The sequence below is a fragment of the Chrysochloris asiatica genome, unplaced genomic scaffold, assembly GCF_000296735.1.
Source record: "Chrysochloris asiatica unplaced genomic scaffold, ChrAsi1.0 scaffold00031, whole genome shotgun sequence".
NCBI classification, from domain to species: Eukaryota; Metazoa; Chordata; class Mammalia; order Afrosoricida; family Chrysochloridae; genus Chrysochloris; species Chrysochloris asiatica.
Genome location: NW_006408549.1, coordinates 20,384,725 through 20,402,833, shown reverse-complemented (window position 1 = coordinate 20,402,833; position 18,109 = coordinate 20,384,725). Strand labels below are relative to the sequence as shown.

At 37.8% G+C, this 18,109-nt stretch overlaps 1 protein-coding gene across 1 annotated transcript in view; it reads left to right on the top strand.

Annotated features, from left to right (window-relative positions):
* The first annotated feature begins 1,950 nt into the window (after nt 1-1,950).
* Nucleotides 1,951-18,109, top strand: part of WWP1 (WW domain containing E3 ubiquitin protein ligase 1) — a 118,514-nt gene continuing 102,355 nt past the window's right edge. The window contains exons 1-3 of the mRNA XM_006859263.1: nt 1,951-2,020; nt 8,264-8,402; nt 9,061-9,185. Coding sequence (XP_006859325.1) covers nt 1,951-2,020; nt 8,264-8,402; nt 9,061-9,185 — 334 coding nt within the window. The remainder of the gene's footprint in view (nt 2,021-8,263; nt 8,403-9,060; nt 9,186-18,109) is intronic.

Genomic DNA, 18,109 nt, shown 5'->3' with positions numbered 1-18,109 from the left:
AGAGGCTTGTACTCTTGAATCTGAGGATTAGTTTATATAGAATAAAGGGAGAAATTGAATTGGAGATTAAATAAGAGTGCAGATCGTCCTTTTAACTCATTGACATTGTTTCTCAGTAGTCATAGTGTTTTAAATTTGAAAATTCTCCTCAAATAATTTTTTGCCTGCATCTCTATTTCAGCAATTAATTGATCTAATTCTCTAATGAAATACTTTAGTTTCTTTTTGTGTACTTCCAGAGAAAATCAGCATCTTCACTTGTCCTTAGAACCCTCATTTGGTGCTCTGAGGGAGAAGAGTCTTTGCTTTGAAGACTATATGCCATCTGTATGAAAGCTATTCCTATAGTTGTGTTCCTCCACGGGTCACAGACTTTCACACAGATAGCATACACAACACTACCTGGTCCCACTCCAGCCACAGTCACTGCTGTTCTGAGTCCCTTACTACATACTCACTGTGTCAGTCCATTTTGTTGAGGGCCTTCTTCTTTTACACTGATCCTCTGCTTTACCAAGCATCATATCCTCCTCCCAAAAGATTAGATACTATGTAGTGAAAGCTGGAACCTGTGTGAGGAGGACTTTGTCAAAGAAAGAAAACAAACTCACAAGAGCCAGAAAAACAAAGCAGTCCTGTCACAGATTTCACTGTATTAAGAAGTTACGATAAGGGTTTTCAGTAGCAGATTATTCAGAAGTAGCTTGCCAGACATTTCTTCCAAGACACGTTTGTTGGACTCAAGCCTCCATCCTTTCATTAACTGTTTGTACCACCCAGGAACTTCGCTTGAGAAAAGGAGTGTGACCTCAGGAGATTTGTTATTCATACTTTATTTAAGTTCCACATGAAGCATGTTTGTGTATTTAAATAGTATCTTTGATCCACTATGAATATTAAAAACCAGTATATATTTCAATTTCCCCCATATCTGCTTATGTGTGCTTTGTTCTTGGCTGCAAATTTTCTTTAAACATGCATTTTTGATGATTTCATGCCATTTGTTATCATTAATGATGGGGGAAATGAATGGCAGATTTTCTCATTTTTTTTCCTTCTTCGCATTCAGATGAACAGTACACATTCTTCATGAATACCAGTTTTATATGCTTCTCTGACATTTGAATTTCTAAGCTTGAAATTCTTCTGGAATGGCTTTAAATGGCTATATCCTTTTAATTTTTTAAAACCTTTGTTTTCAAATAATTTCAAACATAATAAAACTGTTTCAAACTTTGTACAAATAATTCTGTACCAAACTTTGTACAAATAATTCTGTATACCTTTCACATAGATTTGACATTTTTCATAATCCCAGTACAATAATCACAATCAGGAATTAATAATGATAATCTTTATGAAAGTTTGCCAGTTGTCTCACAGATGTCCAAACACAAATTGAGGGCTAACCCACAAAATAACTGGTCCATACTTTTCAAAAGTATCACGGTCATGAAAGATAAAGACTGATGAACTGTTTGAAGTTAGAAGGAAACTAAGATAAGAGTTCAGGTGTGGTGCTGCAGGATAAAGCACTGGACTGCAATGCAAGATCGACAGTTCAAACTCACCAACCATCTTGGAAAGTCTTATGAAGGGTCACTGTGAGTTAGAACTGACTCGATGGCACTTGACAACAACATCAAGGATATATGACAGCTAAACCATCATGTGACCCTGAATTCTTAGTATCATTACTTGTTTTGCTGCTCAGATTGACCCAGATACAGTTAAACAGCCATATTCTTTAATGACTCTGCTACAGTGGTAAGTCATAAATAGTGGGTGATTCTGAACATATCAATATGTGACAAGTTGAAGTGGTCTCATAATTAATTCAAACAAACCATTCTAATCATATTGACAGTTGCAATCTTTTGTCTAACACAAATTTAAATATATATATATATATATATGTATTCTCTTTAGGTTTCAGCTGAATTTTGGGACATGGCCACTGCCTCACCAAGGTCTGCTACTAGTAATAACCATAGTGGAAGGTTACAGTTACAGGTAACTGGTAAGTTGTTATTTTTTATAATTTAAAACAGTGATTCCCTAATGAAACTTCCTCTTTTTTAGCTAGTTTAACAGACTTACTCCATAAAAGTCTTCTCTTGTGGATAAGTACTTTGTTGTATTTGTTGCAGCAGGCCCTTTGGGGCTTGTAAACATATTTAATTGATTGAGTCTGTGCTGGGTTCCTAGAAGGTCTCTGGTAGTAGAAGAATTTGGGAAATGAAATAAGTGTCACTGAGTTGGTGCTTGAATGATTAATCATGTGGAGAAAGATGCAGAAGACCTGTTCTTTCTTCCATTTATCCATTCATTCAGTCATTGGATAGTTATTTATTAAGCAGGGCTACATTTATGACAGCACAGGCCCTAGTTCTTCGTGAATTTACTGTGTACACATGAAAAAGATTTGATTTGAACAGATAGTTACCTTACCATGCAGTGTGATTATTAACTAGGTACAATGAGAACTTAGGGGAAGGTGTACAAAGTCTGCTTGGATTGGGTCAGAGATAACTAGGTTAAGATATGACCTCACAGAGAAGGTAACACTTAATGCTCTTGCAGGAAGAACCAGAATTCATCTCAAATTTTTAGATTGTCAGCAGTATTCATGGAAGAGGGAATAGCTTCTGAAAGAGCATGAAAGAGCTTTGTGGGTTTAAGAAATGTCAGATAATTCATTCTAGGATTACATGGCTCAAGGAGGAGTGGTTATGAAGCCAGAAATTTTACTTGTAGGAATTTATCTTTCATGAAAAGCATGTATAAGGCAGTTTCAGTATTGTTTGTAATAGCAAAAGACTAGCATTGGAGTACTAGATAGACGTGAAATGATTGAGACTGGATGATGTGTACAGACTAAATATATGCTTTAAGATATATTACGTGAGAAAGCAAGGTTGTGGGAAAGTGGATAGTGTGCTACCTAGGATATAAAAAGAAGAGTTGTATGTATGCCATATAGTGATTCTTGTTAAATGCCATAGAGTCGAATCTCACCCACAGCAACTCTGCATAGGGTTTCCGAGGAGCAATTGATGAGATTGAACTGCCAACCTTGAAGTTTAAACTGACTTTGCAGTCTAGTGCATTAACCAACAGCACCACACCAGGACTCTTCTATAAGAGTGTTGTGGTGGTGACGTGCCGTTGAGTCGCTTCCGACCCATAGTGACCCTGTATAGGGTTTCCAAGGAGTGATTGGTGAGCTTGAACCGCCAACCTTATGGTTCAAATGGACTTTGCAATCCGGCACATTTACCCATAGAGCCATACCAAGACTCCTGGTGTGCTTAGAACACTAGAAATAGTGTCAGTGAATGTGGAGGTTAGAGGCAAAGGTACTTAATGTACTTCCTGTGGTGCATTTTCAAGGAATCAAAAAGCAACCCAAATCTGCCATCTCGTTGCTTCTGAATCATAATAACCCTGTATGGGATTTCTGAGACTGTAAACCTTTACAAGAGCAGAAAGCCTCATCTTTCTCCTTCTGAGTGGCTGGTGGGTCTGAGCTGCCAACCTTGAGTTACTTACTATCGTTTCAAGTTTTTATTACTTTTCTCTTACCCTTAAATCTTGATTTCAAATGATAGTAGCAATATTACATTTGTTTCATTCTAATACACACTCATAGACCTCCGCATTGGGTAGTTTCAAAATAAGATTAAAATTAGCAAAAACAATAAGCCTGCTCAATTCAGTTTAAAATTTCTTTGTGAGTTTTTCCCCTTTAGGTTGTATGTTCAGAATACCATGTATTAGAGTGACTTAAAATAATTTTCCATTTGGTTATTCCACCAAATTGATAATCAGTTAGGCTCATTGTTTTCAGTTTTTATTTATTTATTTTTTTTTATTTAATTGCCTTCTTTTACCATGTAAATGTGAATCAGAGTTGACTTGTAAACACCCAAAACAATCTTTACAAGAGCAAATAACCATGCCCTTTTTCCCACAGAGTGGCTGGTAGATTCGAAATATTGACCTTTCTGTTAGTAGCTGAGCACATAGCCAATGCATCACCAAGCTCCTTTTAGCGGTTATATCAACGTTAATTCAACCAGTCTCCTGTTGATGGACATTGGATGAGGTTCCACTTTTGCATTAGCTTCATGCAAATATCGTTTCTTATTTTTGCTCATATATGCTCTAATAGCGTAGTGGATATGAGTCGGGCTGCTAACCTCAAGGCCAGCAATTCAAAACTACCAGCTGTTCTGTGGGAGAAAGATGAGGCTTTCTACTTCTGTAAAAATTTACAGCCTCAGAAACCCTGTACAGGGTTGCTATGACTCAGAACCGACTCCATGGCACATAACCACCATCAGTGAAGCAGGGATTGTGGCAACTCCATGTAATAAGCACTGGACTTTGAGCCACAAGATCCATAGTTCAGGCTCACTAGCTGGCTCCATGGGAGAAAGATTTAAAGCCTCAGAAACCCTACACAGGGTCACTGAGTCTGAACCAACAAGAACAACATTTTTGGAATAAAATCCTAGAAGAGATTGCTGGATTAAAGAGTAAATGCCTGAGGTTTGCTGATTGTTGTCAAAATTCCTCTCCTTGTGATCTGTAGCATGTCTCCCCACCCCCTCTCCATCCCTGCCAGCTTTGTATGTTTTTAGTTGCTGTGGGGTTGGTTCCTTCTCGTAGCAGCCACAAGCACAACAGAATGAAACACTGTTCAGTCCTTTACCATCCTCACAGTCTTTGCTGCTGCCACTGTGCCAGTTCATCTTGTTGGAGTCTACTTCTTTTTCAGTGACCTCCACTTTAGCAAGCATGATGTCCTCTCCAGGGACTGGTCCTCTCTGATAATATGTCTCAAGTGTGAAAGATGAAGTCTGGCTATTCTTACTCTGTCTTCTAAGAAACATTCTGGTTGAACTTCTTCCAACACAGCTATATGTAAGAGTACCTGTTTTCCCATAACGTCACCAAAATGTGTTTTCAAGATTTGTATTTTTGACAATTGACTAGCTAAGAAAGTAGTATCTTAGTATCATTTTGTATTTCTTTTTCTGTGAACCTTAGGCTTGTGCATTATGAAGCAATTTCCCAAGTCTTTCTGTGTATACTGAAGATGCAGTGATACAATTCCTTGTATTTCTGCTTTTGCTTTACACATTTTGGCTCAGTGTTTCCTGAATGGCAATCCCATGGTCACTATGAGTTGAAATCATACAAAAGTTCTTAGGTAAAGTAACAAAAACCTAATCTGGCCAGTTTGAGGCCAAAAGGAATTTGTTGAAAGGCTATCAGGTAGTGTGTGCTATCCCCAGAAGTCTAGCAGTCCAACTGGAAAATAGATATCAAGGGAGTCTTAACTAGCTAAGCTATGCCACTACAGTGTTTGTCATTTTGAGTATCAGTTATTGTTCTGCTTTGAAATCCAGTGATGCTCTTGGGACATATAGGACATGGACCTGTGCTGAATGACACCAGATTTTGTGCCTTACCTTTCTTCATTTTGTTGTGCAAATTTTTAAGAGACAGAGGACTCTGAAATTTCACAATTTTATTGATCTCACATGTACCTTATGGCATAAATAAAACCATTTCTGTTTTACTCATGAAGATCAGATTCAGAGTGATTAAATGCCTACAGTTATTAATAGGACACCAACCAAAGTCTTGGACTCCTGGACTGCGAACCACAAGATCAGCAGTTCAAACCCACCAGTTGCTCCTTAGAAACCCTATACAGGGTCATTATGAGTCAGAACTGACTTGACGGCACTTAAAAACAACCAAAGATTTAGAACTCCAAGTTGTTATTCTTAGTAACAGTGAGCTGTGTATTGATTTTTTCCCTTGATTTTAAAATAATTAGATTATGTCCCCTCTACTATTGCAGTCTGTCACTTTATGGTTTGTAAACTGAGTCCTGGTATGGTCCTGTAGGATTAGCACTGGACTGCAAACCACAAGATCAACAATTCATACCCAACAGACACTACTTGGAAATCCTACACAGGGTCACTATGAGTCAGAATTGACTCAGCAACACTTAATAACGACAAACTGAGGTAGTCTACCATATGCCAAAATAGGAAAATTCCTAATGTGCTATTTATTATGTCTGTTCTTAACCTATACCTATTAGCAGCAGCAAATAAGAATTCTTCAATGAAAGCAGGAAAACTGTGAGGGAAATAATCAAACAGCTACATATTGACAAATGTAATACATTGTAATGTAGCATATACATAGCATAATGTTGTTAAGTAAAGTTGGTTCTTACTCATAGTGACCCTGTATAGAGTTTTCGAGTAGCCACTGGTGAGTTTGAACCACTGACCATACGGTTCAAACCAGCCTTGAAGTCCTGCACATTAACCCACAGTGCCACATTAGGACTCCCGCATAAGCATAATAGCATACATACAAGTTAGATTTTGGACTTTGTGATGTTGTTGGCTGCTGTTTGGTTGATTTCCACTCACAGCAGCAGCACCATGTGACAGGGTAGATAGAACTGCTCCGTACGGTTTTCTAAAGTTATCTTTTCAGGTGCGTTTTTCCAGGTCTTTCTCTTTGGGAGCTGCTGGGTTGCTTCAAATTGCCAACTTTTCGGGTCACAACCAGTGCTTAGCCATTGCACTAACAACACAGTGTATAAAATATATAAAAGGATAAGACTTGAGAATTAGAAACAAATGGGCTGTTTTATCCATATTTATCATTTGTTTGACTCCTGTGTCTTTTAGTACCTTGTTGTGTTTTTGTTAAGTGCAGTCGAAGTCAGTTCCAGATCATAATAACCTTGTATAGGGTTTCCAAAGAGTGGCTGGTCGGTTTGAACCATCGACCTTGTGATTCCTACAGCGGCCCACCAGGACCTCTAGGACCTTAGTGGGTTCATTTAAATTGAAATTGTTGAATCATATGGGTGTTCATTTTTTATGAATTATGTGAACTATGAAACATTTAACTTTATTCTTTTCAAATTGTCAGTGTTATTTATGGAATAATCCATTGTTCTCACTGATAAGAAATAGCACCATTAGTTCATTTTATACTAAAAAATAACATTGGGATAAATCTGTTCTCATTGATTTTCATCTTAAAATATGTCAGTGTATTTAAAAGTATTAAATTTTAAAACTAAGTTTTTACATAAAGCATTGTGTTTTTGAAGTCAAGTTCCCACAGAAAGCCTTTTTTTAAAAAAGTCCCAAAGTTTGAGACAGGTAAACTGTTTTTAGTACATAGCAGAGATGTTATAGACAATTGGTTTTTGATCCTTGATTCAGTTTAGTATTAAATTCAAATGGATGGCGAGGACGTGGAGAAATTGAGACCTTGGTGTACTGCTGGTGGGAATGTAAAACCATAGAGCCACTTAGGAAAGCAGCCTGGCAGTTTCTCAGTATAGTTACCATATGGTTCAGCAATTACAGTACTGGGTGTATTCCCCTAGAGGAATGTAAACACACGTCTACATAAAAAGTTAGGAATGTTGATATCAGCATTGTGCACAATAGCCAAAAGGTGGAGATAACTCAAATGTTCATCAACTGTTGACTGGGTGTGGTGCTGTAGGATAAGCACTGGACAGATAAATGCAAGGTTGGCAGGTAAAACCCACCAGCTGCTTTTTGGAAACCCTACACACAGGGTTGCTTTGAATGGAAAACCTACCCAACAGCACTTAACAACAACCAGTATCCATGTAATAGCATATAGTCTGGCAGCAAAAAAAAAAAAGAAGTACTGACTGATATATGCTAAAATCATTGAACTTCTGAGACATACGAAGTGAAAGAAACTAGTCACAAAAAACATATATTTTATAATTCCACTCATGAAATGTCCAGCATAGACAAATATATAGCGAGAGAAATATTAGTGGTTGCCTCGGACAAGGGGCCAATGGAGTTGAATGTTAAGTGATAGGAATTTCATTTTGTAGTGAAAATGTTTTCACTTGAACCTTGTGGCTCATTCTAACTTTACAGTCCAGTGAATTAACCCACAGCACCACACCAGGACTCTATTGTATGGTATGTGGCATGTAAACTATTTTTGAATAAAGCAGTTACCCACCCCACCCCCCCAAAAAAATTCAAATGGTTCTCCTGGTTCTCTGGCATTCTCAATAGGTCTTTTATATTGTTTCTTCATCCTACAAATGGACAAACTTTTAATTGCACAAGAAGCATATGTTCTTTTTTTTTTTTGTTCATAGTATTAGTTTTGGGCTACATACAACTACCAGTGGTTATCCTGTTTCTCTTAGTTTCTAGTGCCAAACTGAAAAGAAAAAAGAACTGGTTTGGAACAGCAATATATACAGAAGTAGCTGTAGATGGAGAAATTAAGAAAACAGCAAAATCCAGTAGTTCTTCTAATCCAAAATGGGATGAACAGCTAACTGTGTAAGTACCACATATAATAAATGCTAAATCTTCAAAAGGATGTATGCTTTTTGGAATACATTATGTTGTTGGATGACTTCGAAATAATGAGGGTATGTATGTATGTGTGTGTGTATTTTGTGTATTTTTTTGTCTCAGTATGTGTAGATGCTTTAAAGTATGGAGAAAATATTGATTAGCTTTATTTTCTTTAGAAAAACATAATCCTTGTCTTTGCTTTATAAATGAAATCACCTAGTCTTCACACTTACTGTACTGGTCTTAAAATAAATATGGCAGAAAATCATTTGTTCTTTCTTTTGGAATTTTTGATGTAAATGGTATAAATTTATATATAGTAAATTGATTGTAACAAATGTTTCAGTTGTTTAAAATCTTTGGCAATTTGTTCAAATAGAAATAGTGTTAGAATGTGAAATCTCAGTAAGACTCTTGATGTACTGCTAATGTTTTACTTTGTAAATTACAAACATTTTTATCCAGCCCTTAAAATCCTAATGTACTTGAAAGTAAATATTATGTACATATATGTTTTCTTAGGTAAATGGAATTTCTTTCTAGCTTTTAAAAAATTATTGAAGTAAATTATTTCAAAGACATTCTCACTCAGAGTAATGGTGTTGTACTACTTTGTTTTCCTTATAATTTTACCCTGTAGACATGTGACCCCACAAACTACTTTGGAATTTCGAGTTTGGAGTCATCACACTTTAAAAGCAGATGCTATGTTAGGAAGAGCAACAGTAGATTTGAAACAAGCTCTGTTAATACACAATAGAAAATGTAAGTTTTTTGTTCTAACCTTTGTTTCCTTAAAGAGCTTACTTTAATGGTGGTCTATGGATAGATGCATGAATAGGCAGTCAGACTGAACAGCTGTGGAAGGAGGATTGGGAGTATACCTACAGATACATAAAGGTTTGACGGAGGATATTTGTACTTATTTCAACTTGAGTGTTTATTTACCTTTGCTGCAAATATATCCATAAATGTGGTGGAGCATACAGGGACAAGTTAAGAAAACTTCTTAAACATAACCAAACACCTTAAAGGAGTGAGTTGGTGGGTCTAAGGGCTCCGGCCCATAATCTGGGGAGAAACCATGGTTAATTGGCATAACATAGTTCACAGAGACAGTGTTTACATTCCTACTTTGGTGAGTAGCAGGTAGGCTCTTAAAAACTTATGAGTGGTACAATTATTGGTTTCTCCCTGTCTGGAGGAAAGCAGAGTGATGAAAATAGACACATGGAAACAATCAATCCTGTGGACTAATGGACCATATAAATATAAGTCTCTGTGACCCTGAGTCAAGAAGAGCTAGGTGGTGCCTGCACTGAAAAGAGTCGCATCAGAAGATCCTGGATAGAGTGGGAGAAAAACGTGGACAAAACTCACCATCATAAAAAAGAGCAGACTTTTACTGGTTGGATAGAGACTGATGGAACTGCCGAGACTCTGGCCCTTGCTCACCCTTCAGGTCTGGACCTGAACTTACTCCTGTGACTGCTTTTCAGCCAGGCAATGGACAGGTCTATATGGGAACAATAACCGTAGTAAGGCGCTCACACCTTGGACTAATTAGCCACTTGAGATGAAAAGGGCAGTATTACCCAAGGACAAAGTTTAGAAGTGTTAGGAAAGAGAATGGAAACAGGAAATACGGGGAAGAAAGTGGGTTAAGTGATGTTACATTGAGGAAATTACATTCAGCAGGATGAAGCAAAATATGTATGAATTGTGTCATGTAAAATGAAGATCCATTCTGTAAACCTTCACCCCATTCACAAAAAGTTTAAATAAGTAAATACCTTATTCTGGGCACTTTGAAATTATCATGAAGTAGAAAAGCAATGTAGCAGCTTTGTATTCATAATGGAGAACATCACTTACTGCCTCCAATTGGCTTTATAACTTGAGACGGTATGTAGAATATACCTGGCCTTTCTACATTTTGCAGATTTACAAAATGACCTCAGTCATCCACAAATATCTTGTTATCAGTGATTATCAATGATGCATTATTTGCTATATACCTTAGAACTTATAAATGCAATCATTATGTTAGTCTACTTTTTCTCTGTAGTAACTATCCTTTTTTGTACAAAATACTTGCCCTTAAGTGTTCTTTATTATTATCTATTATATAAAATATAGAGATTATAGAAAACCACAATGAGAAATATAAAAATGATTATTAGTAAAGCTAAATTATTGTTTGGTATTAAGGTCACTTCATGGGATATTTTCATTTAAAAGTTTAAAGATTACCTCAAAGAAACAGTTTCTGGAGTTCACCCAGCCTCTATAGCTCCACAAAGTCTGGATTCCAAGAGAATTTTTAATTCTGTTCTATATTTCCCCCCTTTTGATTATGGTTCTTCTATAGAGTCTTGAATCAAAAAATACATTATAGTTGATGAAGTTCTTGATTACCTTTGTTGTAATATTCTAATTTACACTTGGACTCTGGATTTTAGTTAGATGTCAATTGATTGAACTTCAGTTAAATTTTCAGTGTGTTTTGCTATTTACCTTTAAAAAATAAACAAATAACTTGCTTAATGACAAACCTGATACCCCAACAAAAACATGATGAACCAGTGCTGAATATTCTGTACTTAACCTTTCTCCACCTTCAAATCAGGAATTACTCTTGGGTCTAAGGGAACTGGTTAATTATTAACGGTAATTTTCTGAGGTGTACTTTAAAAAAAGTACAAGTTAAATTATCATCACTTTAAATGAATAGAACTGTTTACTTATATAAAAGGCTACAGTGCAGGAGCATTCTGGAGTGAGTGTGTCTATTCCACACCTATTTACTGATAATAACTTTTCTAGGGATGAAAGAGGAGAGAGATTTCGGAAGAGGAAAGCAAGTAGACTGAGTTTTTAGGTTTCATGACTAAGAAAGAAGAGGGTCTGGCTTTTAAGAGAAGCCCTGAATCTAATATTCTTGAAAAGTTCAAGAATAGTTTCTGAGAAGACATTGGGAAAGTTTGTGATATCAGTCCAGTGATGGATGAGATAAAATCCTGGAAGGCAGATTGCAATATGGAAAAGGTAACTAGAAACAGAAAATGTATTTGTGGGAGTCATGATATTAAAGGATACAAGGATGGTTTAATCAGATTAGGAAAGTTATTTTAGGAATTTGAGGTGACATTTATAAAAACTAAACCACAAACAAAATGGAATGAACAAGCAGCTTGAAAACAGGCTTACTCATCTGTGTTGTTGCAGTGGTTCCCACTGCCAATAGTCAAAGATTAAGGATTTTTTTCTAGTAGAGAAACTTGAGAATTGATCAACTTAGTAAGAGACAAGGTTTGAATCAAATGTCTAAAAACAATAAAGGGATCTACATTTAAAAAAAAATTAAGTATGAGAGATGAGAAGAGATAACCCTAATTATTGGTTGTTAGTAAAATGGAACAGTGAAGTTAAAAAACAACTTACTTTATTTAAATGTCACAACCTAATAAAAATCCAACTATTTTACAAGGGAAATTCATTCCCTCTTTATAACTCCTTGTGAGTCTTCTGTTTTAACCTGCATAGCCTTAAGTGTTTCCATGTAATAAGATAAGTTGGGTTGTGTTCAGCGCTCTTGCTCCTGTATCTCTAGTGCATCATTTTAAACTTTTGTGAATTTAAGTCATCATTTGTGCTTCAAGTAGCCTTCAGTAATGTGTTCAGATCACTTGAACACCATTCAAAATTATGGAACTTGTTTTTGGCTCTGCAGAAATTTTTGGTATTTTTAGCTTTCTTTTCTTTTTGCTACCATCATTAAATACATATATATCACTGTTATCTGAGATCTGTTTTTCCCTCTCAGCCCTGCTATTTCTTTAAATTGTAAGGGATAACCCTCTATACACATAGGTGGAAAGTACAAGTATGGATAATATCCATACTTGTTGAAATATATACAAAATTTCACTTTGTTTCAAAATTGAGACTGACAGGACCACTTTAAACATTTGAGAAGAGTTAAATGTGTCCAAAGTGATTGGTAAACAATTGCTTCTTTATAGTGAGGATTGGGAAGTGCAGTGGCTTCTTGCGTGATAAGCTCTGACTGCAAACTGCAATGTCCGTGTTTAAAACTTGTCTGCCACTCCTCAGGAAAAAGACGAGGGTTCCGGTTTCCTCGAAGATTTAAGCTTTGGAAATCCTATACAGGGTTACAGAATCAGTACCCAACTCCTTGGCACTTTACAACAACAGCAAAGTGAGAATTAGGAATCAGAAAACCTTGTTATTCTTGAAATTGTGTATTCAAGTAATGTAACCTTGTACATTCATTCATTTCTAAAACTGTATTGTTTTCATATAAATGTGTGTATGATAACTAGCTTCCAAAATGATCCCCAGTGATTCCTACCTTCTGATACTACACACTTTTGGGTAGTCCCATCCCACAGTGAATTAGGGATGGCCTCTGTGGTCAGTAGAGTATGGCAGACATGATACAGTATGTGGCTTCAAGGTTAGGTCAGAACAGTCTTTTCAGCCTCTGTCTGGATCTCTTAGATTACTCACTCCCACTGGGGAAAATAGGGCCACCATTGAGAAGACAATCAAGAAGCCCACAGAGAGAGAACCGGTGGGGGAACTGAGGACTTCTCAGCAGCCAGCACCAGTTAGCCAGCAGATTGATTCTCCAGCTCCTTCCAAATTTTTTACCCCAGAAATTATAAGCAATAGTAGTTATTGCTGAATAATTTAGGATGATTTGATATTCAACAATACAGTAATACTCTGTAACCAGTTTTTTAAAAATAAGTTCATGTGTGAATCTGAGTTAAATACAACTCTAAGAAACCCCGTAAAAACCACAGTTGTCAAAGATCTTTTGTTTTTTGTGGCCATAGGAAAGATTGTTGTTGCTATTGCTGTTGTTGTTGTTGTTGTGTACCATGGAGTTGGTTCCGACTCATAGTGACCCTGCACAGGGTTTCTGAGGCTATAAATCTTTATGGGAGCAGAGCACCTCACCTTTCTCCCACGGAACCGCTGGTAGTTTCGAACTGCCGACCTTGAGGTTATTAACGCAGCCTGATTCGTAACCACTATGCTACCAGAGCTCCTTATTGTTGCTGTTAAGTGCCATCAAGTCAATTCTGACCCATAACGACACTGTATGGGGTTTCTAAGGAACAGCTGGTGAGCTTGAACTGCTAGCCTTGCAGTTCAAACCGACTTTGCATTCTAGTGCATTAACCCACAGCACCACAATATGTCTGACACGATCCATGACTCCTGTTGATATTAATTTAAGGGAAATACCTAGACTTTATTGCAGACTGTTTCTCTTCTAAAGTTAAGAAATTACGTCTAAGAAGTAGGAAACATCAACTTCTGCCTTACGAGTATGAATTTCCTAAGGATGTAACTATCTTGATCATTTATTCAAAAGTGTTTATTATCTGTCTCCGTCAGATACTGAGGATACATCACTGATATAGATAAACTAGACCTCTTCTGTTGGAGACTTTAGTTTAACTGGGGAATCGGGCAATGAATACTTCACATGGTGATAAGCACATTAAAGGATAAGCAGAGTAATGGCAGGGGATTCTTTCTCAGGTTGGTCAGAGTTCATCCTGCTTGCCTCGAGTATAATCCCTGGTGTATATTAGGCTCTTAAATACTGAATGACTGGATAGGACTGGGTTTGCTTGTATTGTAATAGAATGACATAAGACCCCCATCCATGCCTTGCCGCACATATACATGGAGATGGGAAGTATTTATGTCTTAATCCTCTTGATTTTATGATTCAAAACTATTATATCTCAAACTTCATGTTCATAATTTGGAAGACTAGGTTCTGTGAACACTTCCTACGGCAGAACTCACAAATTGTGGTTAAAACATGTGTTTGCAGCTCTGATGATTTAGCACAGAGAAAGCGGTAGTCTCCAAGGCCACCTTATTAAAAAATAACGAAAGGTAAAACATGATAGGGTTAGAATAGCGATGCTGACAGCAGTTGTCAGGTAACTGTCTCTGTCTGACACTTAGATTGGACTCCTCTGCAGAGTTTAGACTCTTAGGTTCCCTCAAATCACTGGCAGAAGCAGAATCAAAAGCTAAACTTAACCGTAACAAATCCTAGTGATTTCCCTTAAATTAATAACAGAAAATGAAAGAATGAACTTATCAAAGAGTATAAATTACAAGAACATAAAGAAGCAAGCCATCCTAAGGAGGGTTTGAAAAAGTCTATTCTAATTAAGTGTTAAGACAGTAAATATGTAGGCTTTGCAGTCATATGATCTCTTTAACAACTGTTCAACTCTGTCACTGTAGTATGACAATGCCATATCAAAACCAAACTCCCTGTCATTGACTCCATTCTAACTTATAACCACCCTGTTTAAGATTTCCAAGGTTGTATAGCTCTATATGGGAGCAGAAAACCTCATCTTTCTCCCTCAAAAGGGCTGGTGGGTGTGAACTGCAGTTAGCAATCCAATGCTTATCCTACAGCTATTAGGGCTCCTTAAAAATGGCCACAGAAGTATATAAATGAATGATTGTGACTGTATTTTCAGTAAAATTTTAATTATAAAAACAGGCAGCAAGCCAGATTTGAGAGGGTGGAATATAGGGGAAGACTGCAAATTTGTGAATACTTTCAGAAACATGAATCCACAGATCCATCATATCCTGAGAGGAAGTCTTACCTGTGTACATCAGAGTGAACTACCTAACACAGAGGATCTGGAAAGCAGCCATATAGGAAAAACAGATAAACTGAAAAAGGAGGGAATTTACTGTCAAGAGACTAGCTGAAGGGCTTTTCTTTAGGACTAAGGAAAATTACCCCCAGACGATGGGAAGCAAAAATAATTGATGAGCAATTAGAAAATGACAGTTCGTGTATATAAATCCAAACAAGCACAGTATGAAATAATGAAGACTGTTTTAAGGGGAGACAGTGGCTCTGTGAAACAAAAGACCTGACAGTCTGTCCCATAAAGACTGTGGAGAAAACTCTAGGGAGAGGCTCTGCTCTGGAACATGGGATCACTCTGAGTCAGAAGCAACTCTACAGGAGCACCTCACAATAGCAGTTTCCCTGTGCTGTGTAAGTTGGGAGAGAGGTGACTGCAATTCGGGTATTCTGAATTCTTGTGTAGCTTATTTGTGGGTAGGTAGGCAAGGTCAGCAGTTTGAAACTACCAGCTGTTCCGCGGGAGCAATATGAGGCTTTCTGCTCCCGGAAAGATTTACAGCCTCGGAAACCCGATACAGGGTCTCTATGAGTCGGAACTGACTCCACGGCACACAACAACAACAAGGCAAGAATGATACTAGTTTGTTTTTTTTTTTAATTATTATTTATTGTTGTTGTTGTTATGTGCCGTGGAGTCAGAGGCTGTAAATCTTTTATTAAATCTTTTATTAAATGTTTTATTGTGAATTGTGTGATAGTTTACATGGGAGAACATTAGCTTTACATTCATCCTATCATATAATGTTTCATTGCCATGGTTACAATCCCCTCCATGCATCATCACCCAACCAAAGGGTATATGCTACAAGCCTGCTCCCCTGGTGGTCAGCACAGAGCCCCTCTCCCTCTCTGTGTCTAAAGTCCCCACCTGCTCCATCTCTTCATGTCATCGTCTCTGCCTCCATCTGTGGCATCACTGCTTCTCTGGGTAGGGTCCTGCGCTCTGCTTTTCTCCCTTGATAGTCCCAGGGACCTCCACTCTTAGACTGCAAAGTTAATTACTCCCCTCCTTGTTACAAAATGTCTGCGTTTACATTTCCAACCCTCACAATCAGTCCTAATAACAGTGATTCACTATTGTATCACAAGAGACCTATCTTTATCTTCTTTCATCAGCCCCGATTAGACAGATTGGATACTACTCAGTGGAGATTCTACCTTCCTCCACGCCCTCTGTATTGAGGTTCACTCTTGAAAGCTTATAAGCTAGTCACTTCTTGCCTTTGTAGCCCCCCACTTTGGGTAGCCAATTTCCAAGTTGCCCATCCCTGTCTACTCTGTGTATTGAGGGGGTGGGAATGATCCTTGCTGTAAAGATTTGTTCCTTCTTTTGAGCTACTGCATCCATAGGTGTAGGTCAGGTTCATCAAATTGTATCAGATTACTCTATACGTCTTCTTTCTTCTTCTGGTTGAGCTCTGATAATCCAGTCATTGAAGCCAGGTCAAGTGGGTATTATCTGCAAGTGTGGGTGTTCTTGTGCATATGCCCTCTCTTCTTATCAGCTGGACACTTCATTCTCCACTCTAGTCCTCTCTGGCTATGTCACTGACTCTGGGCCGAAGAGTCCCCAGGTCTTGCCAGACTGCAGGCCAACCAAGTCTCCACCCAGGTTCACTGAAATCTACTGAACGTTGTAGGGCTTAGCTCGCAGCTTCATTGCTGTTTTTCCCTCACTTCCCCTTATTGGTGACGAACGTGGTCACCAGTCAGAGCATGTATTCCCATTGAGTCTTAGTCTTGTAAGGGGGTTTGCACTGAAGGGACCTGACCCTTGCCTTGATGTCCCCTGGGCTAGCAACTTGCTTGTTCTTGTGGTAATCAGTCTGCCTATATTGTTTTGTTTTTTTCCTGTGGGTCTTTCAAGAAGTATTTTCTGTTCTTCTAGCTGGTCTACCCATCCTTTCAAATGGAAATTTCCCTCCTCTGAAGATTCTGGATGCTGTTCAGGATTCCACCTATACTCTTCTGTAAGGCAGAGGCTCAACAGGAAGCCTCCTTCACTGGGCACATGGTAGCCCCATTTTAGGTATTCCAGTCAGTTATAGGCAGAAGACGGATTTACAAGATTTCTGTGGTGATATTTCTGGCTATTCCTTACTCCCCACCTCCAGTATTTATCTTTTAATGGTATGCAAGGGAAACCAAGATTCAAAAGACAGCCAAGCATCTTAACATTATTTCCCCTCTTTTGCCCATTCCAACCATGTCTCAATCCCTGTATCCCAGAGCCCTGTTTTTCCAAGGTTGTGTATACATCATTCTTTATCTCTGTCCCACTTAGCCCATGCAAATCTGCCTAATTGTTCTCCCATCTGCTCTATTCTTCCACTCCCTTCCCCCTTCTCGTATATTGCCCCCCTCCTAGCACCCAAACTATCATGTTTCTATTCCCTAGCCTGTACTCCACCTTTCCCTCCCTCCCCTCACCTCACCCCCTACATCCCAGCAACCAGAAAAGAATCCCCTGATACTGTTTTATTTAAGGTAAATTCGCATGGTATTTTTTAAGGAAAACCATGAAAAAGTAAACAGCAGCAGTTAAATTCCAGTCTAGTATTAAAGGGGGAGACTGAGAAAATATTTTCTTTTAAAGATCAGTAGTTCAATACCAGGAAAATAATTAGAATTCTGAACTTAGGTGAGCTAAGTAAAAAACATCAAAACATTCAGTGAAAACTGGAAGTATATAGAGACATTGAAAAACTCATTGTGATAAGAATTTTCTTAATTATTGGTAAGTAAGATTTGAACGTTATTTGATATAATAGAACTAAATAGAACTCTGCCACTAATAATTTACAGAATACCTATTATTTTTTGGATCGGTACTGAACTGAACCACAAGGTCAGCAGTTCAAACCCACCAGTTGCTCCTTGTAATCCCTGTGTTGTTGTTGTTAGGTGCCATGAAATCGATACTGACCCATAGCGACCATATGCACAGCAGAAC